This window comes from Poromitra crassiceps, assembly GCF_964638095.1.
Source record: "Poromitra crassiceps genome assembly, chromosome: 3".
In the NCBI taxonomy this organism is placed as follows: domain Eukaryota; kingdom Metazoa; phylum Chordata; class Actinopteri; order Beryciformes; family Melamphaidae; genus Poromitra; species Poromitra crassiceps.
Window position 1 is genome coordinate 72,316,194 of NC_139625.1, and position 25,878 is coordinate 72,342,071.

Below are 25,878 nucleotides of genomic sequence, written 5' to 3' on the forward strand. Positions count from 1 at the left end.
CCCCCCCCCCTCAGCCACCTCTCCCCCCCACCACCCCTCCTCCTCCCCTCCCCCCATCACCCCCCTCCTCTCCCCCCCCCTCAGCCACCTCTCCCCCCCATCACCCCCCCTCTCTCCTCCTCCCCCCCACCACCCCCCTCCTCTCCCCCCCCCTCAGCCACCTCTCCCCCCCATCACCCCTCCTCCTCTCCTCCGCCCCATCACCCCCCCCCCCCCTCTCTCCTCCCCCCCACCGCCCCCCAACACCCCTCCTCCTCTCCTCCCCCCCACCACCCCCACTGCCCTCCTCCCCCCGACCACCTCCCCTCCTCCCCTCCCCCCCCACCCCTCAGCACCCCCACCACCTCCCATTCCCACCCAACCACCAACCCCCCCCACCTCCCACCCCCCACAGACCCAGACCGCCCTCTCACCATCACTGAGGATGAGGTGCGCCGGTCGTTCCTGCGCATCAACCCACGCAAGGCAGCCGGCCCGGACGGCATCCCCGGGCGGGTCCTCAAGGCCTGCGCCCGCCAGCTGGCAGGCGTATTCACAGACATTTTCAACCAGTCTCTCTCCCTCCGACGTGTTCCCTCCTGCTTCAAAGCAGCGACAATCATCCCCATTCCCAAGCAGCAGAAAGTGACCAGCCTCAATGACTGGCGCCCAATAGCCCTCACGCCAATAGCCAGCAAGTGCTTTGAAAAGCTAGTCATATCACAGATCCGCCCCACACTCCCCCCGGACCACGACCCGCTACAATTTGCATACCGCCCCAACAGGAGCACAGCGGATGCAGTAGCACACGTGCTCCACACCGCCCTGTCCCACCTGGAGGGGAAGGACACCTATGTAAGAATGCTGTTCGTGGACTACAGCTCAGCATTCAACACCATAGTACCCTCCAGGCTGGTACGCAAGCTCAAGGATCTGGGACTAAACACAGCAATGTGCGACTGGATCCTGGATTTCCTGACAGACCGCCGCCAGGTGGTGAGGGTGGGCAACCTCACCTCCTCCCCACTGACCATCAGCATAGGAGCGCCCCAGGGGTGCGTCTCCAGCCCCTTCTGGTACGACCTCTACACCCACGACTGCGTGGCGACTCAAACTTCGAACACCATCGTGAAGTTTGCAGACGACACAGCAGTCGTGGGGCTGATCTCGGGGGGCGACGAGACGGCCTACAGAGAGGAGGTGGGGGCCCTGGAACAATGGTGCCAGGACAACCACCTCTCTCTGAACGTCTCCAAGACCAAGGAGATCATTGTAGACTACAGGAGGGGGGGGGGGGGGGGGGGGGGGGGCGCACCCCCCCCAATCACCATCAACGGCACAGTGGTGGAAAGGGTGGACAGCTTCAAGTACCTGGGAGTCAACATCCACCAGGACCTGACGTGGGCCGGCCACACCGCCACTGTTGTCAAAAAGGCCCAACAGCGAATACACGGACTCAGGCGCCTGAAGAAATTTGGGCTAAGGCCAGAAATCCTTACGGACTTCTACAGAGGCACCATTGAAAGCCTGCTGACTGGCTGCTTCACCACCTGGTACGGGAACTGTACCACCATGGACCGCAGGGCGCTACGGAGAGTGAGACGCGCGGCCCAGCACGTAACAGGATGTGAGTTGCCAGACCTGCATGAACTGTACAAACAGCGGTGCCTCAGGAGGTCCCTGAAGATCATCAAAGACACAAACCATCCCCACAACAGCCTGTTCTCCCTGTTACCCTCAGGGAGAAGATACAGTGTCCCAAAAGCACGCACAAATCGCTTGAGGAACAGTTTCTTCCCGCAGGCCACGAGACTCCTTAACATACACAAATAGTGTAGTAGCCGTGCTGTACCGTACTGTAGCTGCTACCATTACGTATGTCTAATGTTTAATTGTATGTTTAATAAGGAATATGCTATTTGCACCTGTATGTCAAATACGCCGAATTTAAAATGCCGAGTTTAATTGTATGTTTAATAAGGAATATGCTATTTGCACCTGTATGTCAAATATGCCGAATTTAAAATGTTTAAGCACGTCTAAAGTATGCACATGACATGTGCACCTATGGTTGTTGTGTCTCTTGTTGTTTTTGCACTCATATGCCCTGTTGTATTTACTTTACTTTATTTATACAGGGGGAGTCTCACTGAGAGCAATGCTCTCTTTTTCAGGAGTGCCCTGTTCACATTCACACACACATTCATACCTGGAAGCTGACCAGTACAACCACAGTCTGATCTGCTGGCCACTGATCAGCTCCACTGGAGCAGTTGGGGTTAAGGGCCTTGCTCAAGGGCACCTCAGTGGTGGTAATGAGGGAGGGGCAAGCGCTGCCATTTCACTTTCCCCACCCAGATTTATCCTGCCGGTCCCAGGGATTGAACCGACGACCTTCCGGTCACAAGCTCGCTTCTCTAACCATTGGGCCACCACTGCCCCCCATTTGTACTATGTTGTAAACGGAGTCCACAGCACAAGAATTTCACACGTGATACTTGTATCATGGAGTGACAATAAAAAATCTTGAATCTTGAAATCTTGAATCAACAGTCTTTGTTTTTTTTGTATATAATTTTTTTTATTGTTTCGTTTTCAGACATCAACAAATGGGTGCACACACCCAAGCAAAGAACAAAACCAAACAACAACAAACAGACGGGACAGAACCCACAACAAATAGTCTTGAAATAAGTTGCATGCACACGTATGATGCAATGGCGACACCGACAGTGTGAGTGCTTGATCTGAAAATAAACTGTTTTCTCCCACCCCGTAAACTTAGTCGATTATACAGGTTTTGCTTTTAAATTATTAAAAACAAACAAACAAACAAAAAACAAAACAAGTAAACAAACAAATTCAAACTGAAAGACGGAAAAGAAAAACAAAGAAACAAAAACATTACAACATGGTGCTACCAGCCTATAGCCTATGTGTGCAAGAATTTCGCATTTCAACAGTCTCTAACAAGTGTTTTTTAGTGTGCACCTCTCAAGGAGAGCAGAGTATGTACTATGTAGACATGCTTGATGGCACAAGGCCACAAGTATGCAAATAGAAACACATACAGTACACTCACATTACATTCACAAACAACTCCCACCCTCCTCCTCCACACACACCTCCACACACATCTCACAGAGAAAATATATTCAAAACCACGCTCTTTGTCTCTTGACAGCAGCGCTCCCCCATCACGGCTGCCAAATCCCAACCCCTTTCATCTGCAAGGACTGGTCTGGAGTGCACACACAGCGAATAGACTCCTGCAATTACATTATACACCCCACCAGGAGAGAGAAGGTGAGAGGGGAGGAGAGACGTAGGAGTCAGAAAGACAGGGAGAGAGAGAGGGGTGGAGAGGGTAGAGGTACAGTACAGTATGCATAGACACCAGAGACATAATACTGTATGACAGAGCGATACAGAAGAGAGCGAGGGATGAATGAGTCAAGAGGAAAAAAGACAGAGAGAAAGGAGAGAGAGAAGAGAAATTATCTCGGACGCTATCGAGAGATGCAGGCGAGCGCTTTTCAGTCCTTTTTGGCGCATCGCAAGGAGATGCGTGCAAAGTGAGACGGATTGGAAGGAGGAAAACGATCAATGATAGAGGGAGCGGTAAAAAGAGAGATGGATGAAGGACAGTGGAGGAGGAGGAGTGTGGGTATTGATTAAATGATGAAATATAGCAGTTGAGTTTGCACACAAACACGCACGCACACACACACACACACACACACACACACACACACACACACACACACACACACACACACACACACACACACACACATTCTCCTCCCATGTCCTTGTATGTCCTTCATATTGCATGCCTGTCTGTCCAAATTATTCATAATTTTTATGTTGTTCCTGTCGCATCCCATTTCACATTTTGCGTTTTTTTCCATGCTCGCTTTGTAAGTGTAACACATCCTCACTCCCATCTCATCAACATACTGACGTTTGGACCCCTTGGTGTCACTTTTTAAAACACATTTTTTTCTCTTTTCCATCATTTTGCAACGTGCAGGGTAGTCCAATAGAATTCTGATTATAAAACGGCTCTCTCAAATCAAGCAAGCTGATTGGTTCACAGCTGTGGTATATTTAGCATATGAAAAAAGGGGCTCGCAACACAAGTTTAAATAGCCTAATGACGAAGGCCTGAACCAGGCCGAAACGGTTTGTCCTAATAAATGTTGTCTGTGTTGCGAGACCCTTTTTTCGTTTACTTTCCTGTTTGGTATAGTTGAGCTCAGCACCAACTAGTGGATGTGCGTAAGTCTCTGGATGCTGTATATTTAGCATATACCACATCTAGAGCCGCATCCCTGAGAAAACAAATGGTAACTAGCTAGCCTGCTAGCCTCGCAAACAGGAGCCCATGACGGGAGCTCCTAAGCCAAACCGTGTCATCATAATACCCAGAGTGCCTTGCGGTAGTGTTGTCGCCTCCTGCTAGTGACGTCATCACTATGCGACAGCTGAGCTAGCTAGCCGCAAGCTAGCTATCAGCGATAACAATGTTTGCTAGCTGCCTACCGAAATGGAAACATTTAAAGGGATAGGCCAACTTTTTGGGAATTTAGGCCATTTTTGCCCTCACTGCTAATAACTTAGCGCTGCAATGGCAGTTTAAGGGATTTTTGCCTACTCCCGTTCAGTCGCCCAAAATGCACATTTCCAACAGCGCCAAAAACACTCACATGTAGGCTACATGGTGTGACTCGTGTACTCACCACGCGATCAAATAATAATCCAAAGTTATGATAAACGGTCCTTTTCATAGCAAGTCCACACACCGAGACCTAAACAAAGAGTAGCCTAACCGAACTAACAGGACAATAACCAAAGTTATTTTCTGGTTTGCCATGCGCACATGCACACAATGCATGTGCTCTACGCAGTGGTTCCCAACCTTTTTGGTCTTATGTACCCATTGAGCTGTTTTGCCATGCCAAAGTACCCCCTCACTCATGTGTGTCGATGATTTTCTGAAATTTGTTTTATTAAAATGATATTAAACTTTTAGTAGGCCTATCTAACACATCTGATTATTAAATGAAAATCATTTGAATTACCCCCTTTAATACAATTCTAACTGTTTTCAATTGGAAAAAGTCATCAGTTTTACTAAGATGTGCCTATGAAATTACTTGGAATGATGTTTTAATCATTTTGTAAATAAATTGTAATCCCCAATCTTTCCAAGTACCCCCTGCAAGCTGCTCAAGTACCCCTAGGGCATACATGTACCCCTGGTTGGGAAACACTGCTCTACGGAACGGGAGTAGGCAAATATCCCATAGACTGCCATTGTAGCGCTAAACTATGAGTAGTCAGGGCTCTCGCAGAGTTGTACTGCACGCAGATTGAAAATAAAGCCATGTATACTTTTAATATAGGCAATATGGAAAATGGCTTTAACTCCCAAAAAGTTGACCTATCCCTTTAAGGTTAACTTCGACCTACGGGGTGGCTTATCTATGGACGAGTGGATTATGCAGTGGCTACCGGACACGTTATCTCCAGAAGAAAAGCCACCTAGCCTCGGATGTGCAACACGTTCTCACTCCGAGCATGTAGCATATTGACGCTTTGTCCCGTCCCTTGTGCGTCACTTGTTACTAACATGGTACCCTTGAGCGACCCATGAAACGACTTGGGCTTTCCGACTAAACTCAATGCAAACCCATGGAAGTAATCTTTGACGCTTATGGCAACTGCTCCCCCATTAGCCTAACTGCTCCCCTCATTAGTCAAATGCTCCCCCATTAAGGTCTGGATGGAGGTTAGGTTTAGGCGTGGGGGGTGGGAGAAGTTAGGTTTAGGGTCTGGGGGAGGTTAGGTTTAGGCATGGGGGGTGGGAGAGGTTAGGGTTAGGCTTAGGGTCTGGGGGAGGGTAGGTTTAGGCATGGGGGGTGGGAGAGGTTAGGTTTAGGGTTAGGGTCTGGGAGAGGTTAGCTCCTCCAGACCCTAATGGGGGAGCAGTTAGGCTAATAGGGGAGCAGTTGCCATAAGCGTCAAAGATGACTTCCATGGGTTTGCATTGAGTTTAGTCGGAAAGCCCAAGTCGTTTCATGTGTCGCTCAAGGGTACCATGTTAGTAACAAGCGACGCACAAGGGACGGGACAAAGCGTCAATATGCTACGCGCTCGGAGTGAGAACGGGGGATGTAACGTTAGCACAAGCATTTAGCCAAAGTTTCTCACCAAGCCTGCAGCTGACGTTATGTTCAGCAACTGCGTCCGTTGTGCAGGGATTCCAGGAGGGACTATCGTATTACGCAGAAGAGTATGATTTATGAATAGCAGCCATTTAAATTGGAGTTGTTTATTCCTTTCATTTTGCCATACTTGGTAACCGTTTTATAAAAGCAATCCCAGCAAGCAAAATGACGTCATGATAACGTTGTGATGACGTGTTTCAGTGACGTTCAGGACTAGGCCGGATCACAGGGTGATTTGGGGATGATTTAGACGTCTACGCGAGAACGTCAAGCTGACGTCGAAATATGACCGTTACCATGAATGGGCATGTTCAGTTATTCTGCTATGTACACAGTGTATATTCAGCAACTTTATAGCATACATAAAGCTATAATTAATACCGCCCTGTGTGGGATTTGAACTCGGGATCTACAACTTACAGAACGACTATTCTACCACTACACTTATTCTACCACTACACTAAGTGTTCGCTGAAATTATCTGCTGTATGTTGGAGTAATATAGCCTACCGTTTCAAAACATGGACCCCTTGTTCTTTTTATACCGGTATACATCCATGTATACATCCATGGAGTCGGGACAGTTTTAATAAAAACGAAAGCTAATTTAATTCAAACCATAATCTCGAAGAATCATTGAGGAATTCCCTCAAAATTTACAAGTAGCCTATCACCCTATAACGTTTGTTTACCCAGTGCTCCTGTTAGGCTATGAGACACGAATATAGCCTATGTAGGATTATGGCAGAAACTTGTTAAACGGCGTCAAGTCTTGGATCGGACATCACAGTGTAACCGTCTACAATGGCTGGGTTTCCCAAAAGCTTCTTTGCGCTAAGAAGCTAATTTAACCCTTCTTAAGGCCTCCTTAAGAAGCAAACGCGTTTCCCAATTGCTTCTTTACGAAGGCATGCGTTTCCCAAAAGCTTCTTAGCGCTAAGAAGCTTCTTTGACCCTTCTTAAGGCTCCCGTAAGAAGCCAACGAAGCCAATGTGTTTCCCGATTGCTTCTTAGCCTAAAATTATCTTCCAATTATCTTCCGTTAAGAAGGCTGCGTTTCCCAAAAGCTTCTTAGCGCTAAGATGATCTTTCGTTAAGAAGGTTTTGTAAGAAGGGTCTGGGGCATTCTTAACACCTTCTTAATGACGAAACACTGGCAGATCCAGCCGCGTCAGGCAAAAGGAAATACTTGTGTCCACTGTTCCTCTTGTGTTTTTCCCCTTTTCCTTTCTTTCATGCACCCTTTAGTTTTTAAAATTGGGGAACACTTGAAAATCTCCCCTCTATGTATGGTTACTTGTGTTTTAAATGTTTAACCATAGGCTATATTCCTCTAATCAGAATGGATTCCTTTTATAATGTTGTGGATTTATATAGCACCTTTCACAGAACCCAAGGTCGCTTAAATTCTGTAGTGTTTCTCTGTTTTGTTGTATGCTGTGTATATAAAGCAATTTGAACTGCAGTCCATGTCTGAAATAAATAATGTTTAATAAAGTTTAAGGGGACCATGATTAGGTTATTCTACAACAGTGTTTCTCAACCACTGAGTCGTGGCCCACTGGTGGGCTCAGAGTGCCATCTAATGGGCCGCAGAGGACCTCTCACATCGAGATGGTGGACAGCTCCAGTTAAGATGCTTCTTAAGAGCCTTCTATTTATTTATTTTTTCTCTTCTGTTAAGAAGGCGTTTGGGAAACACTTCTTTGGAGCCTTCTTAACTCCTTAAGAAGCTTCTTAACTCCTTAAGAAGCTTCTTAACTCTTAAGAACCTTCTTTGTTGGGAAACTCAGCCAATGTGTGTAAGAAGAACCCCGAAACACATTGCAGACAACTGCAGGATTCCCCGCAATTTATCTCCTCGTAGTCCCTCCTCCACGAATAAACAGTTTGTTAATCAGCGCAGATTGTCCACATGCAAGTGCTGATCACTCGGATAAATACATTTTGGATAAATAAATAGCCCAGGCTGAGAAATACGTGATTGATTGCAACCATTTAGTTATCCTCATGGATATTTCAGTGGTGACCGGTGAGTGAAATTAGTTGGATAGTGATTATACAGTGATAATCTGGGCCAGATCTGACTCGTCATGATAGATTTGAGCTGGCCCCGATTGGGCTCTCTCGATTCGTCCGGGTCCGTCCGTGCTTGCTGGAATATAGCTCACTTCAGGCCATGATATTTGCTCATTATACCACACCTAAGGGTGTTTGTCGCACGACCCTTAGGTGTGGTATAATTAGAAATGGAACGATATGAAAATTTCATATCACGATCATAGTGACCAAAATTATCATGGTTATCAATATTATCACAGTTTGTTAAACTTGTGACTTGAGACTTGACTTGAGATGCTAGATTTGGGACTCGTGAACAATCTTTTTTTTTTTTTTTTTTTGTCGCATTAACAATAAGGAATGTATAGGCTACTAACAATAATGTCAACTACTCAATGCTGATACTGTATGCTAATAGATAAAGGAGTGAGGATACTACAGTACATACTTTGAATCTTCTAAGCAGACCGGATGGCATGCAACAGATAATAGAACACTCATCTATAAGAGACGTGAGACTTGACTTGGACTTGCAAAAATGACTTGTGAGCATCTCTCTCTCTCTCTCACACACACACACACACACACACACACACACACACACACACACACACACACACACACACACACACACACACACACACACACACACACACACACACACACACACACACACACACACACACACACACACACACACACACACACACAGGTGTTCCCACTGGGGCCATCACTGTACAGTAAGGTGCGTTGGACAAAAGTTTCCACTTAATTACTTTCTTGTCAAATTGAAGCAGTTTTTCCCCACAGCCCCGAACATCAAGATTACGAGGACGACTCCAAAGACAAAAACAAGCTTTGTGACATGCAGCAGCATGCAGCCACTGTTTGTTTACATGATGGTGTTTCTCCTGGAGTAGAGTAGTTTTGTGACGTATGATTGGCCTCAGACTGACGACAGTAAATCACAGGGAAGTGACGGTTTGCAGATAGACACAGGCAGACTAATCTGGCTAATGGCTGGCCTGTGATGGATGGCTATCTGTGTGTGTGTGTGTGTGTGTGTGTGTGTGTGTGTGTGTGTGTGTGTGTGTGTGTGTGTGTGTGTGTGTGTGTGTGTGTGTGTGTGTGTTTGTGTGTGTTTGTGTTTGTGTGTGTGTGTGTGTGTGTGTGTGTGTGTGTGTGTGTGTGTGTGTGTGTGTGTGTGTGTGTGTGTGTGTGAGTGAGTGGGTGGGTTTCTGTGTCCTCACTTCGGAATTATATTGTTGTTTTTGAAGTAGCTAATGTTTGGAACATGCTGATTAAATTAACATAGCAGAACATAAGGTGAGAGAGGATTTTTCATAAATATGATTCTCGATTATTGTCTTTTTTCTGTTTTCTGTGAGGAAAACGCCAACTGGAGCCTCAACTTCCTAATTGGTTTTTCTGATTAATGACCACCTTATACAACATTCAATCCGACCCAAGCGGCAGCAATTAAGTGAGCATTTTAATTGGTCCTGGGTGGGTCTTGTTGAATCCCAGAAGGTCAAATCGGGCTTGAACATACTCTAAAGGTCTTTGCACCCACAGTCTGTTTTTTTCCCCCCGTATATGTTTTTTTAATCCGTCAACAGGTCACAAAAGTCTTTTGACAGATGTGAAAAATGCAGAAAATCAAACCTGCTCTGAAAACTTTAATGACGGACGAAGGTTTTGGAGTATTTATTTTAAAACGTGTAACAATTTTGGACTTCAGTTCAGAAAACCAACCATATGGTACTGGAGCACACGGATCAAGTGTAGAAAAACGTTTTATTGAAGACTAACGTTTCGACACCAAATGTTTCTTCATCAGAGTCATACAGAACAATGACATTCTTATTCTTATTGTTCTATATGACTATGATGAAGACGCACTTGGCATCGAAACATTAGTCTTCAATAAAATGTTTTTCTACACTTGATCCATGTGCTCCAGTGCCATACTTTAGTTATCTGAACTGAAGTCTGTCCTGCAAGATTGCCGTCTTCTGAGAGCACCAGACCAGCCTGCTGCACTGTTTGGGTGGAAGCGCGCCTAACCTCATCCATATGGCCTATAGTGAAACCAGCAATGTTGTTTCCTATGAACTTTTATGATTGAAATGTCATCTACGTATAGGCCTAGTGGATTAAATCCAACTTGGTTGCTAAAAGCTGGATGTTTAGCAATTTGCGTAATATTAATTGCCCAAAACAGGAAATGGCTATGGCTGGGTCAGATGGCGGGGGAAGACTCTGGACAGACCTGGCAAGCCCAAAAGTGTGGTGTGGGTGAACAGAGAACATCTGGTCCCTGTCCAGGAGACCTTCAACTCCTACCTCTTGCTAAACTTTTCTGGCATCTCAGTAGAGGTTGGGGACAGAGTGGTCACTGTTCAAAGCTTCCATTGCTGAAGCTATGGCTGGGAGCTGTGGTTTCAAGGTTGTTGGTGCCTCAAGGGATGACAAACCTCAAATGGCAAAACAGCAGGTGTAGGATGAGTTTGGCGAAGCCATGGAGAAGGACTTTTGGTCGGCGCCAAAGTGATTCTGACAAACCGTCCAGGGCCTCAGGAGGGGGGAACGGGAATCCATCCAAGCTGTGTACAGTAAGGATGGGACACTGCTGACCTCAACTGAGGAGGTAATCAGGCAGTGGAAGGAGCACTTTGAGCAACTCCTGAAACTGAACTCGTAACCCACCCTCTGATAGAGGCAGAGCTGAACTCCTAACCCACCCTCTGATAGAGGCAGAGCTGGAGGATGATGCGGGATCAACATGAATTTTCCAGGAGGAAGCCACTGATGTAGTTAAACAACTGGCGGTGTACATTAGCCCTTAGACTCTTAGATCACGTTTCTAAGTTAACTACAAGCAAAATTATAGGCAATTAATTAGCTCATTATGCTTATTATTCAAATTGCTCAACATGCAACTTTTAGCAACAAAGTTGAATTTCATCCACTAGGCCTATAGACATTAATAAAAGTTCATAGAAAACACCAATACTGGGTCCAAGGAATTTCCAGTAGACTATTTGCTGGATTTAAAAAAAGTAAAAAAAAAAAAAAAAGTAAAAAAAAAACACTTTGCCCTGCTCCTCTTCAGTAAAGACCAGTGATGTTGGTGCCTTTCTTGACATTAAATTGATCCCCCTAAATGTTGTGCGCACTTCATAACACTTCTGCCTTTCAGCCCCACTTTAAACCCATTAAGGTTTTCAAAAATCTGTGTTTTCCCACAGTCTTCTCAAAGTTGACTTGGCAATAGAAGGTTTTCATCGACTGCACATGTATTGGAGGAAGCATGTGCTAGTCTACAACTCTCCCCAGATCCACAGATGGGCTGTAGCAACGACCGGGACAGCAGGGGAATTGGCCAAGTACAATTTATATATAAATTAAATTGATTAATCATGCAGCGTCTTAATTTTTCAATGAACTACGCTGCATTGTCCATTGCAGAGGCTTGAGTTTTGAAATAGTATCTTTCTTACAACAAGTGGAAATATCTCTCAAAGGGTTGAGATAATTCTCCTAGCCCCAAAGTAAATCAATTTGTCTCAAAAAGTATCTTGATTCAACGTCATTTTGTTGATTCTGATGGAGTGATCCACAAAATTATTGAAGGGAAATTGGATTAGAGGTTTGACAGATTTAATTCACTTGCTTTAAAAAAGAAGTTCAATCAGGAGAGGCCAGTTGGTAGGATTAGACAAACTTTATTTAGCAATCGGCATGCATGGCAAATACTTTGGCGCTTGACTCCATTGGCCAGTGGCGCTGCTCTTGAGGCAAGAGGAGGGCACCTGCATAGGCTAGAAGTATGACTTTAAGACTGAATTCAAGATTAAATCAGTTTAAGATGATAGATTTTGCAGTGCATGATCAAGTGTCAAGATGCAAAAGTATTTATTGTCCCCAGGGAAATTCAGTTTGCAAGGCCAGCACAGGCAGTGTAAATCACACACAACAATATTACATCATTGGAGGTCACTGAATCTTTGGGTTGTTCTGCTTGGTGAAATAAGGCTGACCCTGTCAGGGAGACCTTTACGGATTTTATGTTTTTTAGTTGTTCCATACTGAGTAGGACCTCAAATCATTCTTTTTACTCTATTTTCAATGAGAATCATTGCCTCAAAATCATCAGTCAGAATGTAAAAACAGGTGTGATTATGTCCTCAGAAGTGTTCACTATTTTGTATGAAAAAAGCTGATCATCGCCCAGTTGCTTTTTCTCCAGTGGTTTATGATTAAAATTCTTCGATTCCACCCAAGACAGCAGCAACAAGCCACCTGATTCACACATCACTGAGATGTTTATAGGCCATGCGGGGAAATAATAGTTTCATTGGCTAAATCAATATGGAGCCTCATAAACGTAGATTAGCCACATGCTGGTACTGTACTCAGCAAAGGCAGTGCACGTTGGTTATAGGTTTGCCAAGGTGGCTTTGCATGAAACACAATGTAAGCAAACAGGGAGAAGTGGAGGGCTGAGCCATGATATCGGCACAAGTTTTGTTGATTGAAAGTGCCCGTGCACTCCTGCTACAGCTAATTAAACAACAGAGAGAGAGAGAGAGAGAGAGAGAGAGAGAGAGAAAAAACTGCTTTGAAAGTCTAATCCCCTGACAGACATTCAATTAAGGCTTTGACAGTTTTATGACGGTTCATAAAGCATGTTGAATTCAACTGAATAGAAAAAATTATGAAACAAACACAATCAGAGTGAGTGAGAGAGAGCGACCTACTGTAGTGAGAGAGACAGAAAACGATAGTTGTATATTTGCAACACATTCTTATCCCAGCATGTCAAATTCCACTGCTTTGTCACGACCGCGTCACTTTTTAACGCACAGGCGACCCTTTCTTGTCATTTTTCGACGCCACCGGACGCTACCTTTGCGAGACCATGGCGGTTGTCTTATAGGCACATAAAACGACTTGGTCAAGGTTAGGGTTATGGTTTGGGTTAGGCATTAAATAAGACAAACGTTAAATGTGACTTACAGTTGAAATGTAGACTTTGAGCGCACGCTGTGAAAGGCGACAAGTGTTTATGCCCCTCCTGCACCCTGACCACAACGGCCTCAGTGGCCAATGTTTTATTTCTACCGTGATGTCGATTTCAGAATGGACGGCGGGAGTGTCACGGGGTGACAAGGGAGATGTGGTGTGCTGTGTATTATTTAATGCGATTGTGTGCTGTGCCTTATCAAACTATTTTGTGTGACTCGGTATTGTTTGCGGTTTCATATAATCTTATTGTGTGCTGTGCCTTATCAAGTTGACTTTGTTTCTACTATGCACCAAACTTGTTTAGTGCGGTGAATATAGTTCTTATGAGTGAAGGACAATGCATGGACTTATTTGCATGTACAAATCATGGACAATTGCACACACACTTTCCCCTTAATCCCCCTCCTACATTAATTGTCTTCCACTGATTGGCCCCGGCCAGCCTGCACCTGGTATAAAGACAGGTGGAACTTACCTGTGAGCGCGCTTCCTCTTCCGTGTACCTACCTGGGATCCTACCAGGCTGGTAGGATCCGTGGCGTGGCGTGGCGTGGCGCAGCGCCCGACTGTACAGCGACCAGAGCCGACGCCGAACCAAGCCAGTAGCAGCCACTGGAGGAACTGAGACGGCGATGTGATACGCTTTAAAACGATAAGTAAAAGGAACGTAGCCCAGCCGTTCCCCTCCTTATGAATGGGTTATTGATTGATGACAAGCCGGACGGTGATTGTGTATGCGCCTCTGTGCTCTCCTTCACTCAGCGTGACGGCGTCTCCACCTCCACCTGCCGTGAGGACCGTGGGAGGATAGAGGAGACGGGACGTCGAGCCGGCGATCGTGACGGCGTCTCCACCTCCACCTGTCGTGAGGACCGTGGGAGGATAGAGGAGACGGGACGTCCAGACGGCGATGTGATACGCTTTAAAACGATAAGTAAAAGGAGAGTAACCCAGCTTTGCACATTTGTATGAATGGGTTGTGACTGCTGACACGCCGGACGGTGATTGTGTGTGCGCCTCTGTGCTCTCCTCCACTCAGCGTGACGGCGTTTCCACCTCCACCTGCCGTGGGGACTGTGGGCGGACTGGCATAGCCCCTGCCGTGAGGAGTGTGGAAGGACAGACGGGACGACGAGAGGGCGGCTTGGTACACGCAGAGGACTGCACGGAGCGGTGGCAGCGAGCCACGGGCGGAGCTACAGGATCACGGAGGGACCTTGCCCTTTCCCCAGACTCAGCCCATTGACTGTGCCTGAGGGGGAGAAACCACTTAGCTGCTCAATAGGCTTTTAACACCCTTTTATCTAGAACTACTGACTGGCCAGTAGCAGGTTTTAATTATCGTTTGTGGACACCCTTTTTGGTTATTTTGTAATAAATCATTTTATATCTTAAAGTTATCTGCCTCTCGTGTCTGTGTTGTTGTGGCCCGGGGATTCCTGAAACAAACCTGTGACAGGAGCAGTTGCTCTGAGCGTCTAATAATGATGGCGATGGGTTTACAATGAAGTTAGTGTAATAATGGTGTATGTCCACCGGCTGTGTTACGGCTCCGTGCCGCTGCCTGAACAGACCAACACCAAAGTAATCTGTCAGACACATGCGGGATCCGACAAATCGATTAACATGGGCAAGAGTCTGTTCCGGCAGTTTTACCGGATCCGCATAGATCACATCTTTGGTGTGTACATTGGGTTTAAGGTATACAGGACCAGGGTATCTCATTGACCAGTAGGTGGGACGTTCAGCCAGAAAATCTGCTGGTTGAACTAAGGTCACTCAAGCAGCGAGCAATGATGTCACTCGAGTCAAGTCTCCTGAGACCAGGAGGCAGCGTGGCACTGGATGACTGAGCAAAAGAGAAGTGCATGCAAGGACACTTTATTTCAGTGTCATTTTATCTGTTTATTTTTGTATTTGTCAGCATTGCACACATTTACACATGCACTAGTTTCTTGCAATTGTATGGTTTTATTGTTTACATGTAAATTATAGAGGACATTTTATTTTGAAATTGAGGCTTTTGTTTTTGGAAAATTCTGAGGAAGTGGTGTGCTGCTAGGCTTTTAGTATGGAGTCCGTGGCACCAATTGAAAAAAGTTATATATTTTGTTATTCTGTTCATAGTAACTATCATTTCTTTTCGTAGTTGCACATTATGGCCTATGAAGCTACCATAATGACCCCCTACTTGCTTTTAGTAAGAAAACACCAGCCACGAGAAAACAAGTGTCCATGTTTGTTGCTCTTTCCGACCAAGAGCACTTGAACAGGGTCCTGTCGTAATTACGACGTCACCCCTGGTAAATCCCATATATCCGAGGAGCACATGAATGCGGCATTTGTACACAAGGAGAAGCATCCCAGCAATATTAACTTGCTAAATCAATTAGTTAGTTAGTTGTTAGTTGTACTTTACTAGGCAGCGCTCGATTCCTAGGCTCGCCCGCTGAGCGGGCTGGCGGCCTCACACGGCCTGCAGCTCGCATCGCCCGCAGCTCAGTGGTGCGTGGCCTTGCCTGCCCTATTGGCACACGCGCAATGTCTCCCTCTCTCTACCTCAGTCTCACTCTCTCTCTCCCTCAGTCTCTCCCCCCCTCTCCAAGGGCACGGGAAGGTGGGTGCTGAGGGTGCGGCAGCACCCCCTGGTGGCAAGAGATGGAATTTTCGAAATTGTTGGATTTGGCTCTACTGTGTTTCTGTGCATGGGTCTGTGCTGTGTAGTGGATATCTTGTCCATAGACGATCTTTGCTCAACGCAGTGGTTCTTGTGTAAAAGTAGGATCCACACAATGTGAAGTGTGCACTCCGGGAAATACTGAAGTTTAATTAGCCTCACGTTGAAACTAGTGTTTACATAGCTGTGTTTACTTTGTTCACGGAGTCTGAGACAAAAATGATGACTCTGCCAGTCAAATCCCAGCTTTGTGAAGAGAAAGAGATACAAGATGACAAGACTGACAAAAAAGAAAGAGAAGATGGGAGGAATAGCAGGTAGGCTATCACTGTCCCTGATTCCTGAGGGTAAATTGAGTAATACTGCAAAGAGGAGAAGATACTGAATAATGACATCACAACAGTATAATCCTAATGTTAATTTAAAATTAAATATTCCTCTAAATATGGCTAAAGGTCCCAAAAACGTATTTTTTTGATGATGTCATCAATGATGTAATCAGTGATGTCATCAGTGACATCATCATTGAACTATAGCCTTGTGTGTGTGAGTGAATTTATGTTGGAGAGTGAATAATGTACAAATGTGATGTTTATTGTCACCTGTGTTTTATTTCATGTTTGTCATTTTTCAATTAATGTTGTCTGCATAGCTTAAATGCTGTATGGCCTCAGTAACAATTTGTAGCTATTTTGCCTTGTTGGCATGTACTGAGCACTTTGTTTTCCTTTTTATGTTTTTAATTTATGGTATTTTGTCATTGAACACACACATACTACTTCATAATGAATAAGAAGAGTCAATAACTACAATTACGTTGTTTTAGGTATTGTTGATTTCTCTGACATGATGTGGTTTTGCTGTTTTTCTCAGCTCTTACAGTGTGAATTGAAGTCCAACCATCTTCCTTCTGGGGATGCTACAGTGTATTTTGATACCCCACGAACCCCGCTCATTGATCTGCCTTCTGAAGTGGTATTGTCCAGGTCTCATGTGTAGGCAGCATTGCGGAGCTGCCACTCGTCATGCCATGCTCAAGCACACTGACTATGTGTGTATGCTGCGTCTCAAACAGAAGGCTTTATGAAAGGACTGAAGTGTGTGTTGACATTTTGTCATCATAACATTATGGCATCATAACATTGTGACTGATGACATCACTCACTGATGACATCACTCACTGATGACATCACAATTGCACAAGTGACATCACTGATGACATCACAATTGCTCGAGTGACATCACTGATGACATCATCAGTGATGTCAAGCTCAGTCACAGCAGAAAGTGAAACGATAGGCAAGGAGGAGGGGAGGAGTGAGAGTCGGCGTGAGGGACAGAATGTATGGAAACAGTGGATGGATAAATCCAGAAGGAGGCGGTAATGCAACATAAAGGATGCCAACTGCTATAAAACACCACAGAAGAAGAAGTGAAACCAAACCATTATAGGCCATATCCCATTACATTACAGGCAAATGGTTTGGCCTCCTAGTCTGAACATGGCCTTAGATACCCAGTAGAGGATCCGGTTACGTGAACTCTCTCTTCATTCTGTGAAAGAGAACATTGAGAAGGAGGCGGACCCCCGAATCTGGAATTTGTGTAATATTCTGTGAGAGGCAGCAATGTGCCGCAAGACATCCAGTCTGCCGGAAAGCCATTACAGTAGATGAAGAAGAGACCCAGTAGAGCCATAGTAGAAGTGAACAGAGATAATGGCAGAAGTGAAGGTGAAGGAGTCTCCACACGTCGTGGAGGTTGAAAACAGGATAAAGGAGCTGTGTCAGCAGTTTCCACATGGCCTCACAGACCAGGTGATCCAGAACGACATGCCGCACCTGGAGCCCCAGCAGAGAGCGCTCGCCATCAACAACCTGCTGTCAATGGGCCAGTTGCACCTGTTGAGGAACAGTTCAGGTCTTCTGTACCATATGAAGAATGCTCAGATGGCCAGTAAGATGAAAGCATTAGACAACCAGGAGAAGCTGGTGTACCAGGTCATTGAGGATGCAGGCAACAAAGGAATCTGGAGCAGAGACATCCGCTTCAAGAGCAACCTCTCTCTGACAGAGATCAACAAGATATTGAAGAACCTGGAGAGCAAGAAACTGATCAAGGCCATCAAGTCTGTCGCTGCGTCCAAGAAGGTCTACATGCTGTTCAACCTACAGCCCGACCGCTCAGTGACGGGTGGGGCCTGGTACAGCGACCAGGAGTTTGTCTCCGAGTTTGTGGAAGTTCTCAACCAGCAGTGCTTCAATTTCCTCCAGAGCAAGGCTGAAGCGGCCCGAGACAGTAAGCAGAGCCCCATGGTGCAGAGGAAGTGCTCCATCGCCACGTCACACCAAGTCTGGAAATACATCTGTGATCTGGGCATCAGCAAGGTGGACCTCTCCATGGAGGACATTGAGACCATCCTCAACACGCTGATCTGGGATGGGAAGGTGGACAGGAGCATTATGGTGGCTAAGGAGGGCACAGTGGGCAGTGTGGATGGACAGGTCAAGCTGTACCATGCCGTCAACACCATCATACCCCCCACAGGCCTGGTGAAGGCGCCCTGCAGCCTCTGTCCGGTGTTTGATGACTGTCACGAAGGAGGAGAAATCTCTCCATCTAACTGCATCTACATGAGCGAATGGCTGGACTTCTGACTCCAGCTCTGCACTCATGGAGTGACGGAGTGTCCTCATCCTCCATGTTGCCATGCCGTTTCATGCCATAGATCTTATCGCCATGCCATACTTGAATAAAGCTTGCTTGTTAACTCTACCCTGTGGTCTCTCATGATTGAAATGGTGGTCTCGACCTAGTTTCAAGATGAAGACCAGACACGCTGCCTCACATCATATGTAATCCTAGTGTGACGACAAGTGTAATCCTAGTGTGATGTCCGTGTGACGCACTTGCCAATATGACGCCGGTAATGTCGTCAATGCCGAGGCTATGACGTGGCAGTATTTATAGCCATGCTCAGCGTGTCATCGTCCTCTTTCCCTGATCCTTCTGGTCGCTGTACCTGAGCTGATCGCATCCCATTCTCTGAAGCTGTGTTTCGCCCCACCCACCTCCCCAGTCTTCATAGACATTTCGTAAAATGCTTATGAAAATAGTTTTACTTAGTCAAGCGTTATAGAATAGCCAAGCGTTATAGAATAGCTAATAGAAGCAGCTACAGAATCAGGAGATACCATAACATTTAACTCGGACCAAAACTATTTCTTTTATTCTTTGTTTATTTTATAAGGTCTCTTGTTTCACGTGCCTGGCCCGGAAGAGGTCCTGACTTTGGTTCTCTATTGCTTTTTCTCTGTGTTGAAAAACTGTGTTCCAGCAGTGTGTGATCCATGTTGATTTATTTAGTACCCAGGGCACTAAAAAGTGATGCCATGGGGTCCTGACTAAACGGTTGTATTTGATGAGTTTGCCATGAGAATCTGTTATCCAGACAATCTGTTATCCAGACAATCTGTTATCCAGACAATCTCTTATCCAGACAATCTGTTATCCAGACACATTTAGAAAACCAGGAACGTCATTAACCAGAGAGTCATAAGCGTATTCTGCCCTGAAGTACAGTATGCGGAGACCATCGCCCTGAACATTACAGTAAGAGCCATAAGGGCGTGTGCCCGTGCACCTTGTTTCTCCTGGCCAGCCAAACAGAAAGTAAGCAAAACACATTTAGCCCTCGTCCTAAATGTATAGATCCCAAAATAAACAGCCCCAAGCATCAGAGTACATATAATAGAGTACATCCAACACATTCACAACAGGTAGGCTACAACACGGTGACATTGTACAAACGCATGCTGAACAGTCTCAGATTAACCACAAAAAGGACAGGAGAAAGGGAGATATATATGAACACAGTGAGAAAGAGACAGAGTGAGACAGATAGAAAAAGACAGATTGAGAGAGAGATAGACACGCAGAGGGGGACATGACATGGAACGGTGAGTGAGTGAGTGAGGGAGAGAGAGAGAGAGAGAAGAGAGTGGGGGGAAGGCAATATATTCACTGTATCTCCAAGCAAGGTGGGTGGTGGTTATGCAGTGCTGTAAGTGATTAATTTGTCAGGCTATGTCTCTGTGTTATTACTGTATAAGGTCAACAACCTCAATGAATTGTTGGACTTCATTATCATTGATGAGATGCATCTGCTGAGATACATGGTTCAATCTGAAAAAACTGGTCGAGGAAACGTGCTTAAAAAACTTTGTCAATAGAAAATCCAAATAAAAGGTGACAATGCAGTGCAAGAACACCACAACAATGAGCACTCAGCACCAAATATGTCACAATAATGATAACAATAATAATAATAACAACAACAATAATAATAATAATAATAATAATAATAATAATAATAATAATAATAATAATAATAATAATAATAATATCAAAGATTAACGAATTTGAGATAAAATGTGACACGGTCCAAAGGGGCAACAAGTAGGCAACCAGAGGACCAATTCACTTAAAAAGTTTTCAACCATTTGGGACCTGTTTCTAGCCTACCTTGACGAGGTCAGGGGTGACGGGTGACTCACCTGGTTAGTTTCTCATGGACCCCTTGCGTGGGATCCCAGGCACAATATCTCTCACAAGCAAATAAGCACCTTATATCTAATCACATTGTAATGTTTTGTATGTATGTTTTCTTTTTTCCCCTGTGTCTGAGCACGTTCATTTGTCTTGTCTGTGCATTGTTCAGAAAATTTGAAAATAAAATATTGGAAAAAACAAGTAGGCAACCATAAAATTGCACAAATCAAGATTTCTTTTAATACTCAAAAACTAAAACTAAAAACTAAAACTCATCAGTCCCTGTCACAAACTTTTGAAGTTTTGTGTTATGGTGTGTGTGTGTGTGTGTGTGTGTGTGTGTGTGTGTGTGTGTGTGTGTGTGTGTGTGTGTGTGTGTGTGTGTGTGTGTGCACGTGCGTGCGTGTGCGTGCATGTGTGTGCGTGCACTGGAGAGAGGGAGAGTGAGAGAGAGAAACACATGAGGGGGACTTACTTCCTCCAACCATCATGGGTGTGTGGGTCCAACAGGCCAGCAGGAGCAGCAGCAGCCCGGGGTTCGGGTCGAGAGAGGCGGTCATGACCCTCTCTCTCTCCATCCACATCTCTGGCTCTCCCTCTCGTTTCCTATTGACAGTCTGGGAAATGTCCCGGCGTTTCACTGGAACTTTCTGCCAATAAACGCCAAAACATGCTGCATAGAGAATGGTTCTCAACGTAAGGTCCGGGGACCACCTTGAGGGGGTCCAGGGCCCACCCCCAGAAATTTGCTTAATTGTTCAACTTCAGTGTTATTCATTTACAAGAAGTTAACACAATTAGAGAATATACTGTAGAAGATTAATCAGATGATCTGTTATGTCTCTGCAATCATGGAATTCTGGACAAGATATTGACAATAGCCTTCGTCTGAGAAACAAAATCTCGTCAAATGGGGGTCCTGCATGTGGCTCTAATGTGTACTAAATTAGATGTCCTTGATATGAAAAGGGTTGAAAATCACTGATAGACTATACCTTAGTCCCCAGTGTTACTGTTTCCACACCGTCATACTCTGTCCTTTGAATGCAGGCCTTGGTATAAAACCAAAATATGACAGAGAATGTAGTTTTTCCTTCACGATTGAGGAAAAAAGTCAGAGAAATCCTTGCATGAATCAATCCTGAGCGACACAAATCAAGCCAGCAGTCAGTTATATTTCCAACTTGCAAAAGTGGGTCAATAGGTAGTAGCCTAGGCTATGCAGTCGCATTTAAAATATGCTGAATGAATATTAAACAAGGTCGCAAATTTCCGTTTCATTCGCTGGTATAGCCGCTGTTATTCCCCCATCGCCTGCATCATGGTGTCCAACGCGCAGCTAGGCTACAACAGGTAGTTGAAGCCCTTTCTACACTACTTGTCTCCACCTCCGTCGGTTTCCAAGTGGCTCGATCCTGCGTCAATAATCAATTAGAGGTCGGTGTGTGTCAATTAAATTGGTGGGGATGATCCGTACCGTATGCAGCCAAGGTCGAAGGAGTTTCAGCACCGCGGACAGCGCACATGCACCTCGGCTGTCATTCCAGAGGGGGGGGGGGGGGGGGGGGAGAGAAGGAGGGGGGAAACAGATATGGAGAAGAAAAGGTTTGGGTGGTAAACACGCGACGAGGAAAGCGCGAAAAAAATTACAAAAGAGATAGTAACAGGAGAGCACAAATGGTGGTCTGTCTGTCTCATCTGGAGGGCAGTATGTTGGTTACAGGTTATTATGGGAAACCCGGAGGATCAGAAATAGCCTAGAGCTGCGCGGGAGCCTCGGTGGTTTCCCCTCAATCAATCCATCCACAAAGCAGCAGGCCTGCCCGGGTACATGTTTCAGCGGTGAGACTGACGTTACATGTCAGTGTCACTACTGAGAGGCTGGGGTAGGAGGAGAGAGGGGGGGGGGGGGGCGAGACTAGGGAGAGAGAGAGAGGGGGAGAGCGAGAGGGAGAGAAAGAGAGATCGTATTGCGCATTTCATTACTCTCAATTAGCCTTTACCTGCATACCTATTGAGAAACAGAGCAGTTAGCGATATGGTTGTGATTCCGCAATCAGATTATAGCCTAACTAACTACAGTAAAAGCGTTAGGCTATAGAAATTCTATGACCCATTTTCAATGGATGGCTATACAAATAGGAACTGTATTGAGATCAAGACCAGAACAAAGGTCACTAGTACTACAGAGAAAGTGTAGCCTAACTCTCAATTGGAATATTATAGGAATATTATAGCCTATAATGGAGTGTAAAAAGAAAAAAGATTGTAAAAAGAAAAACTAACTTACAATATAGGCTACTGTTATGTGTATGTTATGGTAGGTAGCATACTCTTCCGGACTTCAAAATAAGAGTAGCCTAGATAGCCTAGTAACATAGCCTACACAAAACAGTCTGTTACACTATTAACTCCCTGTTGAGTAGCTACCATACTCACTTCAGCAGAAATTGTGTTTGAATATAGAATTGTTTATATCTCTGTGCTCAGACCCTCTTGGTGTGTGGTCAAATGTGTAAATCCATGGAATGAAGGATGGTCGCACAACAGGAAAATGTACAAAGATTTATTTGGTCGCACAAAGCGCTTTCGGCCATCCAGCCTTCATCGGCAGGATAAAGCTAGCAACAATTTTTGGGTTAGGTTGTTTTAGGGTTAGGGTCAGGTAGGGTTAGGGTCACGGTTAGGGTTTAGGGTTAAAATCACTAAACCGGAAGTCAAATTGTGGGAGATTGTTGCTCAGTTCACGGATATGCCTTCATCAGTGTATCACAGAAATTGTGTTCGGCCACAGCTATGCCATTTTACATGTGATCACGGGTGTCCTGAGGAGATGGATTTTTAATAGGCCTAGGTAATTAAGGGGGATTAATGGCCAAATTTGTGATGCTGCACAATGGCTGCGCAGCCCGATACACTGCATGGGTATTCTGCAAAAAAACAACTCATTACTCATTTTAAAAATGTAATTTACAGTATCACTTCCTCACAGCTGTTTACTTTATTCAGTAGACACTCCCACTAGGCCTTTTAGGCTACGTTCACACAGCCATCCTTAGTGCTTGAATCTAATCTTTTCCCCCCTAAGTGACTCAGATCAGTCTTTTTCATGACTGTGTGAACAGTACAAGTCACATTGAAAGTTACTTTTTTAAAGACGACCTGGGCTACTTTCAAATGTGGTAAAACATCAGATTCGAATCTGATGTTTTTGAAAGTGACTCTGGTGTGAACAGACATCTGGCCCATATCTGACTTAATGCTTCAATGTGACATCTTCTTCTGTTGAGTTTTATGGCAGTTGGCATCCTTAAATGGTGCATTACCGCCACCTACTGTATTGCTAAAACTATAGTGCAAATACAATATCAATAAAGTGTCCACCCAAAATGCGCCCATTCACCCCAATATCCATACTGTGGCCCAGACCAGTCGTCTAGGCCGAAGCGAACACTTCATTCAGCGTTTTCGTCAAGTCATCTCCCGAAATGTCTTCAATATCCCAAAATTTCCTGGCAGCGTCCACCACTTCAATGTGACTTTTACGTCATTCCAGAGCGACATTCGTCACTATTCTGTGCTGGCGGGAGGAGGGAGGGGGAAGACCAACACGCGGGCATTGAAATTAAACCGTGAACAACAGATGAAACAACATCGTCAGCTACCGCCATGTTTACTGCTGTCTTCTTTCGGGTTTACGTAGAACAGCAGTGCGCTGCGTGTGACGTTATTGTTGTTCTTCTACGCATGCGGGTCACTTCATGTCCGTGATCTGTTCACACTGGAGTCTGATATGGGCCACTTTTAAAAAGTCTGTGTGAACAGCCACACAAAAAAATCAGATGTGAGCATCAAGTCAGATTCAAGCACTAAGGATGGCTGTGTGAACGTAGCCTTAGTTACACTCCAAAATTGGTGTGTGTTTTCCTCCTGCTTTGGGATATAACAATATTCCAGTTCCCTGTGAGGGATCACAAACCCAAAGAACTTATTATCTTGCTTTAGTTTCAAAGTTATTAAAACAACACAAGGACATTGGTGAAAACTAATTGGAAGACGAGATGGGATTTATTTAGCCTATCAGATGATTCAATGTCAATCTAATATTTCGAGGGGGTAACAAAAGGAGTTGGCCTAATGACATGTTTTTGATGGATGAGTGTTGTCGTTGCTGAAATTGAAGTAGTAATTTGATGCACTCTGACTGGGTGAATTAATAACGTATAACTCATCACTACACACACATACAGCCTGTAGTAGGGTCATTGAAGCTGAAGGTTTGTTTTCTACAGCTAGCTGGCAGTGATATAAGGGTCACATTCACTCCCAGAGCGCATTAAAATGAGATGTCAGCTCATAAATAATGTCTTGGACTATTTTCAATAATGAAGACTTAGCAGCTAACACCCAGTTCAGGTCATATCACAGTGCACGCCCCCTTTCTTTGAGGTTGTATAACCCATTCATTGTTAGGCTCGCCCCCTTTCACTGATGCTGTCTCCTCATCCATTCACAGTTTACCACGCTGCATGTAAGGGATAATGTATATTGAGGCGGTGATTACGGGGGAAATAATGACCGACAGGTGGATTGAGCCTGACGCGTAGCGGAGGGCTTAATCGTTCACCTGAAGGTCATTATTTCCCAGTAATCACCGCCTCAATATACATTATCCCGCTTAGAACACGGCCTACAACTAAATCATTCAATAATCTGACAAAAATAATTATTCAAATATATTTTTTAATAGCGTTTTCAACGACAAAGCGGTTTCATTCGTAATTGGCACACAAGACACCACAGCTGCAACTGGTTGGCCTAATTAGTAGTGGCTTGCTGACAAAAGGCTCTTATCAACTGATTAATCCAGGTGTGGCAGAGCAGCGGTCGGTTGTCGAGAAATAATGACCGGTGAATATTGTTGATTGACCAATCAGAATCGAGTATTCGAGAGAGCCGTGTTCTAAGTGGCAATAACCAATCAGCCCAAGCTATTCCTTTCCAGCTGATCCCAATCACCTAATCAGCATAATATATCAGGATCCATGTTTTACTCTGTTTGCTATGTGCTGTGTATGTGCCATGTGTCATTCTCAGTTGCTGATCATCATCGCTGAAGCAGTTGTTTTTGCCCCACCTCCTCCCCTGACCACCACCATCATCATGACTCCTGAAGAATTCCCTATGGGTTATTTCCTATCCTATTCTTCAATGACGACACCCTCTCATCATCTCAGATGAGCGTCATCATGGAGTCATACGCCAAAACGAATTTGTTTGTTTGTTGTTTGTATCATTAAAGCTTGTTAAACTTTCTACTAGTCTCTCATTATTGAAATGCACATA

At 45.0% G+C, this 25,878-nt stretch overlaps 2 protein-coding genes across 3 annotated transcripts in view; one reads left to right on the forward strand and one right to left on the reverse strand.

Moving 5' to 3' along the window:
- LOC310773442 (fibronectin type III domain-containing protein 5b-like) overlaps window positions 1-21,092 on the reverse strand; it is a gene marked incomplete at both ends in the record, with an annotated part of 59,463 nt that extends 38,371 nt beyond the window's left edge. The window contains one exon of the mRNA XM_083633325.1: window positions 21,008-21,092. Coding sequence (XP_083489451.1) covers window positions 21,008-21,092 — 85 coding nt within the window. The remainder of the gene's footprint in view (window positions 1-21,007) is intronic.
- Window positions 17,700-18,638, forward strand: LOC310773441 (DNA-directed RNA polymerase III subunit RPC6-like; the record flags this gene model as incomplete). 2 transcript variants are annotated; one of them, XM_083633324.1, is made up of 2 exons in its annotated part: window positions 17,700-18,113; window positions 18,255-18,638. In XM_083633324.1, the coding sequence occupies 2 exons, from the start codon at window positions 17,700-17,702 to the stop codon at window positions 18,636-18,638; spliced, it is 798 nt and encodes a 265-aa protein (XP_083489450.1). The 2 variants fall into 2 exon arrangements, with proteins under 2 accessions (XP_083489450.1, XP_083489449.1); XM_083633323.1 differs by having other exon boundaries at window positions 17,700-18,638.
- Window positions 21,093-25,878: the final 4,786 nt, after the last annotated feature.